Source organism: Leopardus geoffroyi, chromosome B4, assembly GCF_018350155.1.
Source record: "Leopardus geoffroyi isolate Oge1 chromosome B4, O.geoffroyi_Oge1_pat1.0, whole genome shotgun sequence".
Lineage (NCBI taxonomy): Eukaryota > Metazoa > Chordata > Mammalia > Carnivora > Felidae > Leopardus > Leopardus geoffroyi.
The window spans coordinates 136,705,140-136,726,384 of record NC_059341.1 but is presented as its reverse complement, the minus strand read 5'-3'; the positions used below and the strand labels follow the sequence as shown (position 1 = coordinate 136,726,384).

General features: G+C 59.1%; 1 protein-coding gene across 4 annotated transcripts in view; it reads left to right on the top strand.

The window, feature by feature from the left end:
• SCUBE1 (signal peptide, CUB domain and EGF like domain containing 1) overlaps positions 1-21,245 on the top strand; it is a 131,956-nt gene that overhangs the window by 95,742 nt on the left and 14,969 nt on the right. For all 4 annotated transcript variants that reach the window (XM_045465795.1, XM_045465794.1, XM_045465793.1 and 1 more), the window contains 7 exons: positions 554-670; positions 7,066-7,188; positions 9,629-9,745; positions 11,032-11,154; positions 18,824-18,943; positions 19,277-19,381; positions 20,336-20,449. In XM_045465795.1, the coding sequence (XP_045321751.1) occupies positions 554-670; positions 7,066-7,188; positions 9,629-9,745; positions 11,032-11,154; positions 18,824-18,943; positions 19,277-19,381; positions 20,336-20,449 (819 nt within the window). The remainder of the gene's footprint in view (positions 1-553; positions 671-7,065; positions 7,189-9,628; positions 9,746-11,031; positions 11,155-18,823; positions 18,944-19,276; positions 19,382-20,335; positions 20,450-21,245) is intronic.

Sequence of the window (21,245 nt, the reverse complement as noted above, 5' to 3'; positions counted from 1 at the left end):
TTGAGCTGAGTGCCTCATGCAGGTGATGGATGGTGTGCGGGCTCAGGGAACCACCCCCTGGGAACCCCACGGCCAGGGTCACAAGCCAGTCCACGCGGAGACCTGTTCCGGAGCCCCAGGGACTGCCAGTCCCCGGGTTTGGAGTCCGAGTCCAGGCAGGACAAGGGTTTAGGAATCCGGCGCTGGGCAGTTAAATACCAGCCAAGCTGATCTCAGCAATGGCTCCACGTGGCAGTGTTGATCCTGTTGTGGGGTGGGGGGGGAGACCTTTACACAAGCACAGCCCTCTGTCGTGTGTAGACGGTTTCCCATCCATCATCATCGAAGTGGGTCCTCACCAGCAATCCCACGGAAACGGTGTCATTCTCCCATTTTACAGATGGGGAGCCCAAGGCTCAGGGAAGCCCACAGCTAGAGGGCATCAGCCAGAACTCAAATTCAGGTCTCCTCTCTCAGGAGGTTCCCCCCCCCCCCCGCCCCATGAATGGAGAAAGGCGATGGTGGCTTCCGTCCCAGGAGACTGAGCATCTCTGTCTCTTTTCCCCTCTCCCAGAGACGTGTGCAGTAAACAACGGAGGCTGTGACCGGACCTGCAGGGACACAGCCACTGGCGTGCGATGCAGCTGCCCGGTGGGATTCACGCTGCAACCGGATGGGAAGACGTGCAAAGGTCAGCGCAAAGCCACGGCGGCACGGGTACCCCCCTGTGCTCGCCACTCAGGCAGGGACGGGGCCGCGCGCTCGGGTCCGGTGTGTGGCCGCGAGTGACCGCAAGGGCAGGGGTCAGCGGTCCCCGAGGCTTCTGCTGGAGAGGCCGAGAAGGGGGAGGGTCGGTACCAGTGCCCCCCAGCAGGGTTCAAGAGAACGCTGCATCGGTAGGGTCCTGAGCAAAACAGCGGCGCTCTGCGATCCGAGAAACCGGCTGTGCGCTGTGCTGTGCTGGGCGAGCAGCGTCTTCACTGCGGGGCCTCCTAGGCCCACAGTGATACATCGTGGTCCCCCCAACAGACACACACCCGGGGTGAGAGCCGTGGCGTCCCTTCCCCTCCCCTTCGCGGGAGTGCCTGGCAGAGCTGGGGCATCGGCACGACCCGGGGAGGTTTGGGGAGGACAGGTCTCCTTGTACAGAGACGGGATCGTCTTCTTGTCACCGTTGGAAAAAAGAGAACGCTGCGTGTTCTTGTGGCTGGAGGAGTGAAATTGTGGGGGCTCTCGGGACTAGGGGTGCAGACGGACCTCCGTTTGCAGTTAGAGATGAGGTTCCGGGAGAATGAGAGTCTTGCAGGAATGGACCGCTCTCCCGGCCGCTGGACGCGACAGCGGGTGGAGCTTGCTCGGCTCTTCCCCCTCTCGCTCCCTGATTCAACCCACAGGGTTCTGAGTGCCCCCGGAGGTGCTCGTGGTGTTAGGGGTCCGTCAGGACACAAGAAGCGAGAGCTGGCAGGTCCAGAGACTGAAGGGGCCTCCCTGCAGCCCTCGCAAAGGAGCCCCAAGCACCAGAGCCCCCTGCAGGGGAGGGAGAGCTCCCCTCAGCGCCGCTCACAAGGCCCCAAGCTGACCCTTCGGATCCCTGGGAGCACTGGCCACCTGCCTCCCCGCCTTGCCAGGAAGCAGGCCTGGCTGGAAGGCAGTGGAAGGGCAGAGGAGTGTGAACTTCCAAAGCCCAGTGGGTGACAATACGGACAGCAGGGGCCTCTGGCAATTTTAAATAGTCCGAGCTGGGCTTTTCTCTTAAACCTGTAAAGCTAGATAGCATCTGACTCCTTCTGAGCTGCCTTGCGGGGAAGAACCGAGGGGTTATTGACAGAAGCAGAGGTCCTTCCACCTGTTTGTTTGAAAAGAAAGCCCTTCCGCAGCCCCCGCTCTGCCCGCTCGGTGCCCGCTTGTGACATGTGGACTCGATGTAGGGGGGACCGGCCAGGGCTCCCCGCAGTCCCGGCCGTCCTCACAGCCAGCGGCGTCGCGGCAGGCCTGGCCCCGTGCCCTTTGAGCTGGGGCCGAAGAGGGTAAAGTCAGGCCGCTCCGCCTCCCGTTCTATCGAATGCAAAAGACAGCTTTTCAGCTTTTAAAATCACCGAGATGAGCGTGTATTACAGACCGCTGGGTGCTGGATGGCGTACCGCCCGGCAGAAGACTGAGGACCGGAGCCTGCCCCGCACCCGGGCGGGGAGGCGCGGGGAGAGGCGCTACCGGGCCGCGTTTCCAGCAGCACGGGGGCGGCCGTGCAGAGGCCAAGGGCTTTAAGGCCCCAAAGACATCTTGTGCGCCCCGGTCTGTGAGATGCGGGGGAGGCCAGGCCAGATGCCGCGGGGCCTGTGTGCCGGGGAGGGCTCGGCCCTGTATCCCTTGAGCCTTGGCGACCCCCCAGACACCAGTGAACAGGGCAGCACGGGCCCGGGGTTGCGTTTTGAGCCGGTCCCTGACCACTGCTTGGACGGGGCTCTGAGCGGGGTCTGGAGGAGCAGTGAGGCAGCTGCTGTCGTCACCCGGGCTGGAGACGACCCGGCTTGGACCAGGCAGAGGCAGCGGCAGTAAGCAGAACAGTCCGGATGTTGTCGTGCAAGTTGGCATTTCAGGACTGGCATGGGTCTAGAACTGCCCGATGTGATGAGCATCATGACGTCTTCAACTCAGGGAACACTGGGGAACAAACGCTGACCTCCAGACCCCAGGATTTGGGGTCCCAGAGCCTCGTGCTCACGGCCCGAGTTCTCCGGGGCTGCCGGTGAGGTGCAGGTCAGGGCGCGGGCACCTGGCAGGACCGGCAGGCTGGGAATCCCCGGCCCCGGGGCTTTGGCTCCTCGGTGGGCGTGCACGCCCTGGCGTTGGCCCGGGCCCAGAAGGGGATATCAAAGGAGTGATTTCAAAGGTTTAGTATGTTCTGGAAGCCAAAAGCCATGGTGAAGCAAGACCCGTGACTAGAGGGTAAAGGTAACAGAGGTCTTGGAAAATCCAGAGCTGAAAGCCCTGAGCACACAGGGGTCACACGGGCATGTGGAGACCGGCATAGAAGAGGGGAGGGGAGGGGGGTCCTGCCTGAAACATGAGGGCTGTGGAGTTGTCTGAAGGATTTGCCCCCAGCTTTGTTCTCAACAGTGTGGGCGCGGCAGGGGTCCAATCTCAAGGCCCCCTGTTTGGTGCTGCACCTGTTTGATATTGGGAAGGGGGGCGCCTTGCTAATGGGCTCTTCTGAGAGGAGGGAGGTCTGGAGCTTCAACTCCCTGAGCTGGAGCCCGGATTTCCTCAGAGACACCAGGCCCTCCTCCCAACACCTTCCAGAACAGCCCGAAGAATGCCCACCCACCACCTGCTTCCTCTTCTCTCTCGCTCTGCCCAGCGAGCCCAGCCCAGCGGCTTGCCCTCCCCACGAGGCTGCTCTAGGGTGACACCAGCCCACTCCCACCCAAAAGCCCCCCACATGGCCCCTGGGTTTCCAGGCTGTGCCCCCTCCCACTGATGCTTGAACATTGCTGATACGGCTGAAAGTTCTACTTGATGGCCCAAGGCCCTCAAGAGCCCTGCTCTTAGCCACCGTAACTCATTCATTCGTCATTCATCAGCGAATACGCTCTGTGCAGCCTCTTGCTGGGCCCTGGGGCTCCAGACGGGAGCCACATTCCCCATCTGTGTCCTCAGGGCCCTCTCGCCGCCCCCCGCCGAGGCCAGGTCCCATGACAAGGGGACAGCCCACACTGATGAAGGGAACGTCAGCAAAGTCTTCCTAGAGAGGTGGTGGTTCCCAAGCTGCGGTGGGGGCTGCCCCGAGTGAGGCAGCCGGAGTCTGGGCCACCAAGGCAGAAGTCAAGTACACAGAAAGAGGAGGGCAGAGCATCCGGGCCGAGGAGGCCAAGGGGAGGGCCTGCAAACAGGGCTGGGCCTTCGTCCTGGGATGACCCGGGGCCACAGAAGACTTGTAAACAGGTACAAGACTGCTGGCTGCCTGGTGGAGGTGGGGGCAGGGTGAAGAGGGAGAGGAGCTTTAGAGGGGCAGAGGCCCGCCAGAATGAAGGTCCAGGGCCTCTGTGTGACTGCATCTCGGGCTAGAGCCGGGGGCACTTCTCCCACTCGGACCCCCAGGCAGCCTCTCCACCAGCCTGGCCTCAAGCAAGCATGCCTCCCGCGGCCTGTCTGGTTGCTGTGACAGCCCCTCAGCCGACAGGCCCAGATGGGGATAGGGATGGGGCTGGGGGTTCCAGAAGCCCTGAGGCATTTCTGAAGAGGCAGACCCCGTCTGCGGATTCAGTCTGTGAGAGGCGCCTGTTGGCAGCCCAGTTCACAGATGGGGGACCTGAGGCTCAGAGAGGTGTCTTTCCCTGCCCAGGATCACACCGCTCCCTGGGTCAGAGCCGAGACGGGCCTCCGCTCTCCTGCCATCTTCCTGGGTGCCTGGATGGCTCAGTCGGTTAAGCATCGACTTCGGCTCAGGTCACGCTCTCACAGTCTGTGGGTTCGAGCCCCGCATCGGGCTCTGTGCTGACAGCTTGCTCAGAGCCTGCCGCCTGCTTCAGATTCTGTGTCTCCCTCTCCCTCTGCCCCTCCCCTGCTCACAGTCTGACTCTTTCTCTCGAAAATAAATAAACATTAAAAAAATGTTTTGAAGAAATTTCCCCATCTTCCTATAATCCCCAGGGGGAGAGGACAAGAGAGATGTCCAAGCCTCTGCCCTGGACAGGCCCTCAACTGGGCTTGACGTCTGCTTTCTCTGGAGGCTGCAGGGACAGCAGGGTGCGCTGGAGAAGGCTCGTCTTTGGAGACAGCTGGAGCTGGGCTCCAAGCTGGCTCTTGCGTGTAGCTGTGACCCCCCCCCCCACCCCGTAAAACAGGGGATCTGGTCCCCCGGTCGTTTTGACGATCACACAAGGCCTTGCCACAAAGCGCTTGGCCCGGTCACCAACATGAGGTTGTACCCAGTAGGTACAGGGACCCCCCAGAGGGTCCGACTACCTACCGTGGGGTCTGGGCAGCCTTACCCTTGGGCATTTTTGTTCCTGGAACATGGGCGTGTACAGAGCTGTCCGGAGCTGAGATTGTTATGAGCGATCATCTCGCTGCGCACATATACAGCACCTACTGTATTTAGAGGGGTGAAGTCACCCAGGAGGTGGCAGAGCGGGAGTCAGGGCCAGGCAGGCCGAACCGCAGGCCTCACTTAGTGGGGACCACCTCCGGTTCCCCTCCTCTGCCTCCTCCCTATGCCAGAGTCACCAGATTTTGCAAACAGAATGGGTCTTTGGGGTGGGGGTGCATGGGGAGGGGGGCAACCAAGGGCAAGGAGATGCAGGGGCACGCCCACTGGGTGTCCTGCGCTCCTCAGAGGCAGTTCCCACGCGGGCTCCCCGGAAAAGCAGCTCTGGGGTCCGCCCCTGCCAGGCTCGCTGGGCCCCCGTGTTGTGCCAGTCTCCTCCCAGAGGCTCTGAGAACTGCCTGCCGGGGGTGGGAGGGTTGCAGCCTTGCCGTCTTTTTTTTTTTTTTTTTTAAGGTTATTTATTTTGAGAGAGAGAGTATGTGTGTGAGCACATGAGAGCAGGGGAGGGGCAGAGAGAGAGGGAGAGAGAATCTCAAGTGGGTGCTGTGCTATCAGCTCGGAGCCCCATCGTGGGGCTCGATCCCACAAATCGTGCCATCGTGACCTGAGCCGAAATCAAGAGTCAGACGCCTAACCGACTGAGCCAGCACCCCCCCCCCCCCGCCCCAGGCCTGGCCCCTCAGCCTTGCTGTCTATAAAAGCCTCCTTCTCCTAGTGTCCTGGGCCACACTTGGGTTTTATCTTGTCGGAGAGCACTCTGCGGGAGCACTGCTGTAGGACTTTCTGCACATGTCAGGTCCAGCTTGTTTGGTTTGAGGAAGAAGTGAGGCTCCATCTGAGATTTGGAGCCGCTGAGATGGGACGGAGTCTCCTCCCTGGAGCTCGGCACAAAGGGGGCAGATGGACCTTGCTCATGGGACAGGGGCACCTGGGCCCTCACATTCAGGACAGGCTCAGCGATAGCCGGAGTCTGAGTCAGCCACTCTGCAGAGGTGTGGCCTTTGGCCAACACAGAGAAGGCCTTTCTGTTTTCCATCACTTCCTTTCACCCCCTGCAATCCAGGGTGAAAACACCATTCTGAAAATCATCTGTTACTGCTTGCTGGGTCATGTCAGCATGGGGAGCCTTGGGGTCAGGGCCCAAGAGGAACTTTGGACCAAGAAGAGACCTCAGGGACGAGGTCTCTGATGACACAGTCTGCTGGACTGGCCTGGAGTCCAGAGAGCAAAACCCAGAGAAGCAGGGCAGGGGAGGCAGGAGGGAACTCACAGGAGTCAGGGAGAAGCTGGTGATGCATCAGCCAACAGGCATGCTGTGAAGGAGAAAGCCCTCCATCACCAAAGGTATGCAAGCAGAGGCCAACTGGCAGGGGTGTTTGGGAAGGGCCCTTTATTGCACGGGGTTGGGCCCGGTGACCTTTAGGGTACAGCCACAGCTGGTTAAATGATGAGTGAAGAATCCACTTAGACCAACAGGCAAGAACCGGGGCCGTTAGCACCCCCCCGCCCCGTCGAACACAGTTCCCTTTCTAAGCCTCCGTTTCCCATCAGTAAAGCAGGGCTGTTAAAGCTACAAATTGTTGACTGAGCCCTCCCTAAGCACCAGCCCCCAGCCCCCAGGACTGTCATTTAATCCTCATGGTGTCCTTCCAAGGTGTGCTTCTGACCCTTGTCTTACAGCCGGGGAGCCAAGGCTCCAGGGGCAGAAGCTCGCCCAAGGTCACGGCCATCGGGAAGCAGCCAGCCTGCTCCAGGCCGCACTGACGCCCCAAATGTGCACGTGGAAGGACACGGTGGACGTCATCGTCCCTGTCATCTTGCCGGGCACGGCACACGTCACTCCTCTCCCTTCTATGCCACGAATGCCCAGTCTGGGGGAGGCGGGATGACTCATCCTCCTGACCGCCACTGCTGTGAGCCAGGCCCCTCGCTCGCCGTGCTCAGATGGGGGGCCATCGGCAGTCAGGAGCGGAGACGAACTGTCCCCCCACCTGGTGGCCAAGCCCACTCGCCTTGCCCCGCCTGCTTGGTCCCCGCAGACATCAACGAGTGCCTGGCCAACAACGGAGGCTGTGACCACTTCTGCCGCAACACCGTGGGCAGCTTCGAGTGTGGCTGCCGGAAGGGCTACAAGCTGCTGACCGATGAGCGGACGTGCCAAGGTGAGCCTCCCGTGCGCCCCGGGACACCCCGTCCTTGTCCCGCCCACCTCGGGCTTATGCAGGCTCCTAGGAGCAGAGGCCCAGGGCCAGGTTCATCAGCCCTGCTGTTGTGAGAGAGCAGCTGTGGATCTCCCATTCCCAGCATGTGCACATGCCCCTCCCCCCCCCCCCCCGCCCCCGCCTTCTCTGTCCTTCAGGACTCTGGGGGCCCTCAGAAGCCACCCAGGCCAACCTGTCCCCTTATGGATGGGAAATTGAGGCCCGGAGAGGCATCTGCACATGCCCCCGGGGATGGGAGGGGGGGCAGGGGGGTCACAGTGAGTCCAGGCAGAGCTCAGAAGCTCCACCCTCCATCCCTGTGGTCCCAGGCCTCCTTCGGAGGCTTCGGAGGTGAGATGCTACCACCTGCTGGAAGGCAGGGCACATTACACTTTCCTGCAGTCCTTTAGGGTTCCTGGGTGCCTGCAAGGAGCCAATGGGGTGATGACAGGCCTGGGCAGAAGCCAAGCATCACAGCCCAGCACGAGTCCAGGAGACTTGCGGGCTGCAGGGAGAGCCCAGAGGATGGGCAGTGGAGAGAGTAGTCGGGGAAGACTTCCTGGTGGAGGGGACAGTGGTGAATAGGCATTTTCCTGGAGAAGCCAGGGAGGTAAAGCCACCCAAGGAGAGTTTGGGGGGCCGTAAGGAGCCCCGTGGAACTGTATGAGGTCATTGGGAAGACAGGGGTGTCCCGGGGGCCGGCTCTGGGAGAAAGTACAAGGGGGAGTAGCCAGGATGTCCTGTGTGGCAGGAACGTGGCTCAGTTTCATCATCAGTGACTCTTGCAGACCAGTCCTTTCCTCTGTGGCAGGCTGCACACCGCTGAGTCGGGCCGTAGGGCTTGTATCTCCTGCCTGTTAGTGGGGCTCAAGGCTGGCCCTGGGGCAGCGCGCTGCCATGAGGGGCGAGGGCTGTGCTCTCCCAAGGGCACCGAGGAAGGCCGGCGAGGGAGGGGCCGGGGCTGGCTTGTCGCCAGCCTATCATGTGACCTGAGCCCGGCAAGTCCCCTCCCAGGCTCCGCCTCCTCATCCCTCGGTGGATCTCTGGGTTCTATCTTCCTCTCAGGGCGTGAGGCCTGTTGGGAGCACAGCACCTGTCCAGGCTCCTCTACGCTCGGACTTAGTTTCTCCATCTGCCTTGCCGAGGTCTGTGGAGTGCTCAGGGAGAGCCTTGACTTTGTACCCCCAGCCGTCCCACGAGAGAGGTGGGCAGCTGCCGAGAGGAGGCGATGAGGCGTCTGCCTCTGGGTTCCAGCCAGTCCCCTCCACCCTCTACCAGGCCCCCCTCTCTGAGGCCCTGGGGGTCCGGCCACTTCCCAGCCCTGCTCCAGCACCAGCCTGGGCTCCCCAGCTCCAGCAGGGAGGAGTCTGCCTTCCTTTGCCTGGCACTCCGGCTCTTGGGACGGGGACCTCAGACACCCCTCCCCACCCCCCTGAGTTCCACATAGTCCCCTGGTGCCTCGTTCCCCCCTCCCAGCCGCTGCGTGGAGTGCCCTTCCCCCACTCCCATTCCTAACTTCCGAGTTAGTCCCATCCTTCAAGGCCTAGCCCAAATGCCACAAGTACCAGGAGATCTTGCCAGATTCTGCTGCAGGGAGGGATCATATCCTCCTTGGAGCACCCACAGTGCGATTCCTCGCTTGTGCTGGAATTATTACAAACACATGTATATCGTCAATATGTGTGGTCACATTCAGTGTACTCCAAGAGTGAACGGAGCCCATGGAGAGGTGGGTCAGTGTCTGTTTGGCCCTCAGGAGCCATTTTCCTCAGAATTTTTGGCCAGGACAGGCTTGTCTCCTATGAGCATGTGGTTCATTTCTTCCTTTCTGTCCGATGATAAGCACTCTGTGACCCTTTTTCCTTTTTTACTCTGGCCACCAGGAAGCTCGGGATCAAATTTCACATAGTGTCAAGGCTACCTTGTTATCCCTCATGAGTGGCATACCCCCTTCTATTTGGGCTGTTTTCCTTACTGTCTCAAGAGACATCTTGAAGCGACTAGGAAAACACACTTTGGCCGGCATCCAAGAGGTCCGGGCTTCATGTCCCAGCGCATGTGTATCCTCAGGCAAGCCTCTGTCACTTCCCTGCAGATGCGGATTCAATGCCAACCACAACTGACCGTGAGATGTTAAAATAGCAGAGATTCGTAATAATACCTTGTGGTCAAAGTATTTCTACCCTGCCCACCTCCAGAAAAGACGGCAGATGAAAGCGTGAGGTTGGCGGGGATAAAGTAGAAAATGGGGCCTTGACGAGAAGGCTGACGCCGCGGATCGGCTGTGCACGGAGCCCCAGGGACTCTGTGTACAGACATACACTGGGTGACCGTCGAGTGACAGGCTGTGCCCATCCCCCTGAAACTCCTCCCTGGACTTTGTCTCCCTGTGGCCACACAGACATCGACGAGTGCTCCTTCGAGAGGACCTGTGACCACATCTGTATCAACTCCCCGGGCAGCTTCCAGTGCCTGTGTCACCGCGGCTACAGACTCTACGGGACAACCCACTGCGGAGGTCTGCAGCCCGCCCGCCAGGGCCACCTCCCCCCCGAGGCACGCGCCTGGCCACACGGCCACCCACGCTGTGCCCCACACCCTAACCCTGACCTTGACTCCGGAGGGCCGGGAGGGGACCTAAGCAAGGCCGGGGGCTGGTGGGCAGAGGGGCTCAGCCAGGAGCAGAGTGAAGGATGGGGGAGGGAGCGGCAAGCGTCCACTAAGGGAGCCGGCCTCTGCCAGGCTGTGGCCTCAGGCCTGTGGACGGCAGCTCCAGGGGACCTCGGTCCGGATCGGGGATGACTGCCACACAGAGAATCCCACAGATGGCTCATTCCAGCAGGAGAGGGTGACGACAGAGAAGGGAGGCGTGTGGAGACAGTGGGGGGACCCTAAAGGAGAGGTGTCTGGTCACTAGCAGACGCGTGTTTGGGAGAGGGGAACCCAGGGCACCAATAGGGAGGTAACTCCAGGCATGGGAGCCAGAGCTCAGGCGAAGGGTGGGGGGGGGGCGTCCAGAGAAGGGGAAGGTTCTAGGTGTGCTTAGCTATAGACGATGGGACTTGGAGAGGCACAGGGCGGCAGGTGAAGGTGGGAAGAGATCAGAATGGCCCCAAGGTCCTAGGGGCCTCACTTCCTGTGACCACACTCCCTCTGCTGGGCGGCTCTGCGGGTGGGATGGGGTCAGACAGCGACATGATCGGGCACAGCTGGTGTGGGGCACGGGGGTGGCTCCTGGGGTGGGCTGCAGATTCTTCTGGAGGGACCCCCAAAACCTGGGCACTAGCTCCCCTGGGCCTGCCGCTGCCCAAATCCCGGCCACCCAGATGCTCAGAGCCAGGCACCCCAGTGTGAGTGTGGCCCAGCCCGTCCCCATCTCCAGGGGGGCCTTGGTTCCTTCGTGGTCAGCCAAGGAAGGGCCTCGGAGGCGGCTTCCTTGGCACTGGGGCCCGGGGCCAGGAGGGAGCGGCCCTGGTAAGAGAGGCCTCATGACCCGGCCCCACGAGACCTGCTTGGCACTTTAATTTTGTGCCGCCTCTGCCCTCCCCCCCAGTCTGGGCACAGCCGCTCAAGTTCAGCAAACCGCTACGGTCCCTGGCGGGGGGAGGGATGGTGGGGGGGGAGGAGGGGGGGACGTGGGCCGGCGTCCGCGTGTGTGCGCGCTCCCGCGTGTGACGCGTGCGGCCGCACGTCTGCATCCGAGGACGGTGTCGGGCCGTCGTCGGGGTCGGGATCCTCGGCCCTCTCGTCCTGGGCGGCCCTGCCCTGTCAGCCTCCCGCCCTCACCCCCACCTGCGCTTGCAGACGTGGACGAGTGCAGCGTGAACAACGGGAGCTGTGACCAGGGCTGCGTCAACACCAAGGGCAGCTACGAATGCGTCTGTCCCCCGGGGAGGCGGCTCCACTGGAACCGGAAGGACTGTGTGGGTGAGTGGGGACCCACGAGGAGGGCCTGGGCGCTGGCTTCCCCCCTTCCACCCGGGCCTGGGCGTGAGGGGCGGGGGCCTGTCAGGGCGGGGCGAGCGGCACGGGCCGACCTCGCCTGGGATGCGGCTGACGGGAAGCAGGGCTTGCGGAAGAGGGCACACTTGGGGTGCGTCAAAGGCACAGAAGCGGACCTGCGGGGGGGGGGGGGGGGGGGGGGGGAGGGGTCACCGAGGTGAAGGTCCGGGGCTCAGGGCGTGCAGCTTGAGGCCCCCCCCCTTGTCCTGCCCGGGAAGCTGGGAGACGGGAGGGGCTGGTTACTCGGGCTGCAGCAGCACCAGGGCCCGGAGGGGAGCGCCTGGGCCTTGGCATCCCCGCCACCTGCCCAGGCCACCAGCCCCACAGCGTCCGGCACAGGAAGGGAGGTGGGCTCCCAGAGAGTGTGGGGTTCCCGTGTCCTCCGCTGACTTGCGGAGCCTGGAGGCTCCTCGCCCCTGTAGCTGTCTGCTCTGGGCGGCCTTCCCTGAGCACCTCCGCCCCCCTCCCGCCCCCCTGCCTCCCCACTTTGCTTTTTCTGTCATTGGGCTTCCCACCGCCAGACGTATGCGCGCTTTACGCGGCTGAGCACACATTCCTGTCTTGTTCGCCGCTGAATCCCCAGCGCCTAGAACAGAGCCTGGCAGTTGTAAGCGCTCAGTAAGTACTTGCTGAACGAATGAGTGAACGTGTCTGATCACTCGGCATCTGATACCAAAAGGCTGAATGTGTTGCTCGCTTAAGTGAGGAATGCTGTGCTGTTCAGACAGTCTTGGTGAGCAAAGCGGACCGCTGGTCTCGTCCTGAGTTGCAGGGGGGAGCCCGTTAGGGGCTGTGCTAGAGACAAAGGATTGGGTGGTATGTGACCCGGGACACGGCTTGTGCTGCGTACTGAGGAAGAATGGGTTGACTCCAGCCTTGGTAGACTGATCGCTGAGTGAATCTGCCACCCGATGGCTGAATCTCCAAGCCTGGGGCTGTCGTGGATGGATTGGCTTTCAGAGACGTGTCTACTGACTGGTTAGGGTCCTGCCAGGCCTGGCATTTACTTGTTACCAAAGCTGCGGGCCAGCAGGCTTTCCCTAGGGAAGGGGGAAGGGGCACTTTTATTCTCAGCACCCTTCTGGCTGCCCCGCCCTCTGTCAGCGCTGCAGGAGAGGCCGCGGGGGCTTGTCTAGGTCCTCACGCTGCCGCCGACCCCCCACAAAGGGTCATCGGGGGTCTGATTGTCTGTCACTGTCAGTCCGTGGGATCTTATCCCGTTCCTGTACCTTAAGTCATCTGCCAGGACCACGGTGACGACGTAGACGCAGTTAGCATTCTGGACGCTAGATGTGGGGTGACTGACACAAACAAGCGTAACCTTGTTGGAAGGTGCCGGAAGGCCCTCCAGACCCGTGATCTAAGAGTTCCCGGGGCTGACCAAGAAAACTGGTTCCACCAACTCCCCGAGGCCACCCTCGGCGTTCAGGTTGCTGTCCCTCATTACCGCAATGCGGGTTGTCCCAGCACCTCTGCCGCGAGTCCAGGGTCAGAGTGAAGGGCTGGCAGTGACACACCCCCACGGTGGCCAAAAGAAAATCCAGGCTCTTCCTGTTACCCACGACGGCTTGCACCAGGAAGACAGACTGGTTCGTCCTGCCCCCCCGCACCATGCCGTGACTGTGTTATTGTCACCCAACACGAGGGGCACGTCTTCGATGACCACTTGGAGCTGTCCGATTCCTACGCGTGGGACCGACGGCCTCCACGATCAGCTCCACCAGGTGCTGTTGGTGTCTCTCGGAAGGGTGTTCTAGCTTCAGATGATTCGCAAGAAGGCGGCGTTCACCGAGGGGTGGGGAGAGCCACTCACTCGGGACAGTCCGAGAGCCCCGCAGAACAGTCAGCTTGCGGACCTGGGTGGCGCTGACAAGCCAGATCCCATACAAGAGATGGGCTCCACCTGCGGGTGGCTGTAGGGATACCGTCTGCGGGTGTTGGGTTGTGATAGCCAGTCGGTTATGTTGCCAGAGAGCAGAATCCACCTCTCCCAGCACAAGGGCGTCCTCCTTCTCTTCTCTGAATGGTCTGCAAAGAGGGGCGTAATTAACAAGGCATGGGTAACTCACTTTATCCTGCTTTTCGGTATCCATTTCCCCAGCTATAGTTTGGGAGGACTGATCTAAAGAATTACGATGGTGGCTGTCAGCAGCAAGGCCAGGAGCCAGGCCAGTTATCATTGGCAAAGGAAGCGTGATAGGGTAAATCAAAAGCGTATAACCTTAAATGCATCAGGCGGGAAAGCGTGACCCAAAGAACGAAGCCCAAAGGCGTGTAACGGAGTGTGTGGAAAACAGTGGTTGCAAGCATCAGGGAGAATTCATCCCAGTGGTCTTAGGCGAGAGCTTCGTAACCGCTGCTACCTGTCCCGAGCGTCTTGGGGTGTCGCTGGTTTGTGTGCAACCAGCTTCTGGAGCTTCTCAGGAACCCCACCCAGTTCAAGAGCTGTCAATTGTGAACTTTGTAGTAAGTTCTGAAAAATCCACCTCTGTTTTCCCCCAAAGGTACAGGGTAAAAAGACAATGAACCTTCCGAGTGATTTACGAATAACCCTCCCAGTAAAAAGGTGTCTGCATATTTCTAAATAAATGAGTCGGAATGTCCCAAATAAGGAACACAAGGTCTAGGATATTTTAGCTCCTACGAGTGCTGGGGTTTTTTCCAACAAGCAACTGCTTTGGTTCACTCAGAAAGGAAACGTGGTTATTATGAGCGCACATGTATAACCCATAAAATCCACTTGGGGATGCCCAAGGGGTCCCCGAGGGTTTGGTTCCAGTCCTGCGCTGTCCTGGGAGAGTTTCTCACCACGTCGTCTGCCACCACAGCCGGTTGGTTTGTCCCTACTGGGACGAGCTATCTTGAAGAAAACGTTAGCGCATGTCCCTATGAGGCCGTCTGGTGGTTCCAGGGGGCCGTCCTGGCTCGCCAGATGGTACCCTCAGGGAGCTTGCCACACCACTGTCCTGCTTGGCCCCTTTTCAGAGCAGGCAGGCAGGCAAACGTCGTGTGCCTGTGCTGGAATCCCCGCGCCTCTCCACGGATGCGCCTCTCTGCACTGTCGGAAGTCCTGGCCTAGGGATCATGGTCAGAGCAGCCCATTCAGCGTGGTGATCCCGGAAGCATTTCCTCTGACTTTCATCCCTCGTACTGTGGGCCTCCGCGTTTCAGTTGCGGGCAGGAAACCTCTCTGTTTCCAAAGCACTGCTAAGTCGAACGCCACAGCTATCCGTTTACCTATCCACCCTTTATCGGTAACAATTCCGCAGGCCCTAGAGCGGGCCACAGGCTTGGCCGCCAGAGCCAGCGTGAGTCCCTTAGGGCTTGATTCCAGCCCGGACCGTTCTTGTGTGTCCGGCCTTAGTATTGTCTCTCTTCCTTTCGTTTTTTGTTTTTATCGACAGCTTTATTGAGATACCATTCCCATGCCATCCAATTCCCCCATTTAGCGCACAGCTCAGTGGTGTTTAGGAGAATCACAGGGCTGTGCAGTCACAGGCCATTTTAGAACGTCTTCATCACTGTCCCAAAAGGAAACCCTGTGCCCATAGCAGTCAACCCCCCAGCCGTAGGCAACCACCGTCTACTTTTGTCTCTGTGGATTCACCAATTCTGGACACTTGATAAGTGGAATCGTGTGCCATGTGGCCTCTTGTGACTGGCTTGTTATTTCATTTAGCCACATGTTTTCAAGATTCACCCATGTTGTAGCCCGTGTCACTGCTTTGTTCCTTTTTATTGCCCAGTTATACTCCATTGTAAGGTTATACCACATTTTATTTATCCATTCATCTATTGATGGGCATTCGGGCTATTTCCAGTTTGGGGCCGTTATGAACAATACTGCTGTAAATAGTCATGTGCACATTTCTGTGTGACCATATGTTTTCACTTTCCTTGTGTATATGCCTAGAGGGAGAATGGCTGGGTCGTGCGGTAATGCTGGGTTTAACTTTTGAGGGACTGCCAGCCTGTTTTCCAAAGAAGCTTCACCATTTGACACCCACCAGCAGTGGGTAAGGTTCCAGTTTCTCCGCATCCTCACCCACACTTGTTATTTTCTGACTTTTTGATTATAGCCATCCCCGTGGGGGCGAAACACTTTCTCATTGTGGTTTGGATTTCCCTGACGGCTAATGGTGTTGCGCACCTTTTCATGTGCTTGTTGGCTGTTTGTAGATCTTCTTTCAAGAAATGTCTATTCAGATCTCTTGCCCATTTTGTAACTGTGCTATTTGTCTTTATTATTCGGTTATAAGAGATCTACATATAATCTACGTATATTCTCACCAGATATAGGATTAGCGAGGAATTTTCCCCATTCTGTGAATTGTCTTTTCATTCTCTTGGTGGTGTCTTTTGAAGCACAAAGGTTCATAAAGCACAATTTTCATAAAGTCCAATCTACCTATTTGTTTCCTTTGGCCACTCGTGATTTGGATGTCATTTTTAAGAAACCACTGCATAATCCAATCTTCGTAAATCCCAAAGATTTACACCTGTTTTCTTCTAAAAAGCTTTAGCATTGTAGCTCTTAGGTCTTTGATCCACGGCGCATTAATTTTTGTATGGTGTGAGATAGGGATCCAGCATCATTCTTTTGTGTCTGGATATCCAGATGTCACCGTGCCAGTTGTCGAGACCATTCTTTTTCCCCACTGAATGACCTTGCCATCCTCTTGAAATCGATTGGCTGTAAATGTGTGCGTCTAGTTCTGGACTGTCTTTTCCATTGATCTGTTTGTCTTATGTCTGTAGCCCACTGTCTTGATTAATGTAGCTTCCTAGTAAGTTTTTAAATCATGACGTGAGAGTCTTCCAACTTAGTCTTTTGGTGTTCACGATTGATCTGGCTGTTCTTAAACTTACCTTGAATTTCCATATGAATTTTTAAACCTCTTCATTTTTAAGACAGGTGCCTTCAACAAACGATGTTAAGTCAGGATTTGGCTTGGAACGTCCAAAAGATCTGTTCTGGATATGAACGCTTCTGAAGTACAGACAGCCAAAGATGAGTTTCCTCCTCAGGAAGGGGTAGGAGTTGCTCAGTGGTAACATGAGAAGGATAAAGGAACCAGATACCATAATTAGTTCAATGACAAGCAGAAGAAAGACCGGGTGCTCCCGGTCACGGTGGGGATCATACTGCATGTGGTACCCTTGGATTAAAGGTGATTCTGGGACAAGACCTAAAGATGCTCCAACTGCTTTAGCCAAGGCATTGCCCCGAGGCAGGGAGGACACGCCTTGGCCATAGATGTTTGCCATGCTGTTGACCTTGCATCCTGAGAGCATGGCCGAACTTTTGCGTGTTCATACCAAAAAATATGTATGCGTATGGCAGTCTGGGAACACTCAGTCTGGACTCTTCCTGGACTCTGTTCCATTTGTTCTACTGAAGTTGTGGAAGCTTTGCCCCAGGGATCCTGGTTTTTTAAGTCTTTTTAATGTTTATTAATTTTTGAGAGAGGGAGGGGTAGCGAGAGGGAGACAGAGGACCCGAACGAAGCAGGCTCTGTGCTGACAGCAGAGAGCCCAAGGCAGGACTCAAACTCATGAACCACGAGATTGTGACCTGAGCCAAAGTCAGAGACTTAACCAACTGAGCCACCCAGGCGCCCCGGGGTCCTGTTGGTGAGTCATACGTAATACGGGTATGTTAAGGCTCCTATCAGCTATAATTTGAATTGTGTAGGAGAATTTTCAGGGACTTGTAAAAGTAACCTCACAGGTATTGTTCAGGTGTATTATATTTAGGCATGTTTTTAGCTGGCAGTTCCATTTCCGGAGGAGATCCTGCCCCACTACCTGGGTAGGGGCTTTGACCCACAGAAGGGAGGGCTGTCTTCTGATAACGGCCCCCAAGGAGCGGTCACAGGTTGGAAGTTGGGAAAGAGCCGAGGCTTGTCAGAGTCTCACTTCTTGAGTGGTTGATTCAGTAAAACAGAGCCAATCAAGGTCACGGCCCCCACGCCTTCTGCAACTTCTCGCCCCCTTTCAGAGCTGCCTCTTACTGCTTCTTTCGTGTTCTCCCACAACCTGACATCCTTACTTTAACGATACTTTTTTTTCTTTCTTTCTTTCTTTCTTTTCCCCCCCACTTATCACCGGTCGGTTTGCCTTCCCTCTTGCTTGTTAGGTGGCGCCTTTAAGCTTTTCTCTGGGCTTTGGCATTCCGTGATGGTGGACTCAGTGGTGCACGTGGTGGGGTCAGAGATTCTGCCCACATACAGCTAGTGAGCTAGGCTGCTGCTGCTTCAGGGCGCCAGGAAAGTTCTGGAAGTCCTGGAGCCCTTGGGCCAGAGACGAAGGACTTCTGTACACAGCACGGCAACCAGCAGGAAGAGCACCTTTGTGTGGGTTCCCCTTTGCCCACCCCCACGTCCCATCTGCGCCCTTGATGCCGTGCAGGTAGAGACCTTGCTTCGCAGCCGAGGGAGGGAACAGAGCCAGCCTGCTGCTTCTCCAGGGGGAGATGTTCCCTCATCCCTGAGGCTGCTGGAGGCAAACACGACCCTGAGAAATTGTCCGGGGACTCTGCATCCTCAGCGTCCCCGCAAGAGCACACGGGATGCTCAGGGCCAGGATGGTCTGCCTCTCCCAACGAGCGACCCCCGTGAGGACAAGAAGACAGTGTTGCTGTTCGCCAGAGTCAGTGGCAGTTCCCTTTAGGAATTTAGAGACAGTCCGGGGAACGGTTGGGGGCTGACGTCTCCCCTGGAAGTTTGCCGATGCTTGTCCCGCTGTGTGTTAACCAGCGTGAACATCGGTTCTTCTGCAGGGGGTTTTATTTGAAGGTTCTTGATTCTTTGGCCTTGTATTTATTTGGGGTTTTACCTGGAGCGCCAGGGGTTTGTTTGCATTTCTAGATTATTTACTTTCTAAGACTCCTTGAAAATGTTCAGCCGCATGTCGGAGACCATCCAGATGGGCAGTTTCCCCTCTCAGCTTATTTTTCCGGCTACGTCCCCTGTTTCAGCCTGTTGGCTGGAGCAGCTCGACCGCTGGTGACAGACACTGGGTGCGACGCTTCCAGAGGCGTGTTCATCTCAGCCAGTGGTCACCGACCAGTTTGTGGTCCACGAAATCTGTTCCATTTTACCATGGCTGCAGACCTGTCAGTCTCCTGGGAGTCTGGGGACTTTTGTCATCCTCAAAAGATTAAAAATCACATGAGAAACTCTGGGGGGCTTAATCTGGGGGACATCTTTAGACACCTGATGGCCGTGTCCAGCGGCTGCCCCGGAGAGAGGCTCCCAGTGACCACGACCTCACGTGCTTCGAGGTCAGTCACTGCCACGAAGCCTGTGTCCACTGTCAGCTCTTCCCTTACTCCGAGGGGCACGGGCACCTGCCCTAAAGAATCCAGCCCTGCCCTCCGGCCCAGGCCAGCGGCATGACCCTTGCCACAGACGGCCTGGACTGGTCAGAGGGAGGACGGACCCTGCCATCCCCCAGCCCCTTCCCACCGAGGTCTGGCCACGGGGCAGAGGTGTGGTGGGAGTCTCTGATGGTCCACGTTCAGGGGCAGGGCCTCCAGAAAGCCTCCACCCTGGCCCCCTCCGACCTGCTCTTATGTCTTCCCTCTCCTCAGAGACCGGCAGGTGCCTTTCCCGGGCCAAAGCCTCAACCTGGGCCCAGCTGTCCTGCAGCAGGGTGGGCGGCGTGGAGAGGTGCTCCCTGTTCTGCCCCGCCCACTCACTCTTCGTGCCAGGTAACCTGAGGCCGTCCCCGGGAGGGGATGAGGGAGTGGGGGGCTCCCTCCCTGAGGTGCAGCCCCTGCTCCCTTCCGTTCTCCAGGAAAGAGCCCAACCTAGGAATGAACCCGCCACCCCCCCCCGACCCCGCCCCCGGCCTTGATCGCCGAGTGATCCCGGCCCGCTGGCTGGTTCTCCAGGGGCCACGGCATCCCTCCCAACAAGTGTGGCGGGCTCGTTCCCGCCCAGCCACTTACCCAGAGCGATCTCTCTGAGACCTCTAGGATCAGGGGCCCCTGGCGGGGAGGTGGGGGGCACCCGAGTCCATCTGGCCACCGGCCTCTCCGCAGACTCGGAAAACAGCTACAGCCTGAGCTGCGGCGTCCCGGGTCTCCAGGGCAAGACGCCACAGAAGCGAAACAGCACCAGCTCCAACGCTGGCCCCAGCTGCTCAGGTACCCCCGGCCTGTCCGTGCTGCCCGTGCCCGGATGAGCCCTGGACTTGGCGTCCAGCACCATACTGGGGCGAGAGGGAGGGGCGCTGCCCAGGGAAGAGCTTCGTGGCCAGGGGCCTGCCCCGCACGGTCCAGGGTCCTGGGGGGCTGAGAGCAGTGCTGGGACCTACAAGCAACTGGTCTGCGGGCTGAGTCCCAGCCCAGGGGCAGCAAGCCGCGGAGGGAAGGGCCCTTCCAGCTCGGAGGCTCTGGGCTGCGGCTCCAGTGACCCCGAGGTGCTAGGAGCCTATGGGTCTCAGGCTCCGTTTCAGTGAAGTGACTCACGGGTGCTGTGAGCACGAGGTCCCGGCAGTACTGGAGGCACAGCCCCCTCCCACGCCCCTTGGGACCCACCAGCCAGGTCCTGGGCGGCCCGGCAGACGCAGGAGGTTGTCTCCAGCAGCTTTTCCCATTCGGGATGTTGAATTCAATGATATGGGGGCATCTGTGTGCATTTCACACACACAGGATGTGAGTCTAAGTATCTGCGATTGTAGGATTCTTCAGTACCAGCAGCTGTGGTTGGCTCTTTAAAGGAATCAGCAGTTTGGGGCACCTGTGTTATTGCCAACCCCGCTTCCCTTCGTTGCTTCCCTCTCTTTTCTGTCCTAACCCCGTTTCCCAACAGCATGAGCCACGTGCCCCGGCCGTGCTGATGGGGGAGGAGGCAGGAGGCCTCCCTCTCCTCCTCCACAGGAGACCTCTGGCTGGGTGGTCCCTGGCTTGAGTTTGACCCCGCCGTCCACACGCCCACCTTCTTCAGGCCTTGTGGGGAGAGAAATGAGGCAGTGGGGGCTCCCCAGCCCCAGCTCCCAGTGGATCTGTCCCACTGGCGGCCCCCTGTGTAGCCCGCGGCCCCACCACCTCCCTGCCTGCAGGAGAGGCCGCCACCAAGGGGGTCTGGGCTTTCCCCAGGTGCGCCTGCCTCCATCAGGCAGAAGGCCCGTTTCAAGATCCGAGATGCCAGGTGCCACCTCTGGGCCCACAGCCAGGAGCCACCAAAGGAGGCCCCGAGGCAGCCGCTGCTGGGTGAGTGGGCGGCCATGGCACTGACCCACACGGGGGTGGCGGGGGTCCCCGTGCCTGGGAGCTGGGAGCCCAGTGGCCAGTGGGGCTGGGCTTCAAGTGTGGGGGCCTCTCCTTGTCCTCCCCATCACGGTCCCTGAGCCCCAGGAGCCATGCCTGAAGCACCATAGACAATGGTGGTGTCCCTCGGGAAGAAGGCCGGCATTTGAGTGGAAAATTCAGGTCCCCCAGCATCCCCGGGGCCCGTTGCCCCTGCCTCACCTGGAGTGGGTTAGATGAGCTCCCCCAGGGCAAGTGCAGCCTGATTGTGTCCAGAAGGCCTCGTGGGAGTCAGGCAGTGGCTCATCCTTGAATGAGGGAGGCCAAGAAGGACGTTCCAGGCTTCTGACCCCAGGGGGGTCAGGGGTTAGTGTAGGGAAAGCCCGACGAGAAGAGCCCAGGCGGAAAGCATCCCAGCTCTGTTTCCACCAAGATTCCCGAACGCCTTAGGACTCCTTCCCAGACCTAACAGAGCCCAGCGCTCAAGCAGCCCCGACCCGGGCCGGGCCCCACGGAACTGAGCGGCACGGCTCCACGAAGCGAGTACGCCAGGTGCCTCCACCTGCAGCGGTTTGACGGACTCAGAATGGCTGGTGCGGGGCCTGGCTCAGCCACCAGCCCCGCGTGAGACCTGGAGCCAGCCTGGCCCTCTCCGGCCTCAGTTTCCCCATCCGCACCGCAGGCCGTTAGGCGAAGCGGGGGCCTCGCCGGTGGCGATCTGTGCGCGGGGCTCGGGAGGACCCTGCTTCCTGCCCTGTGC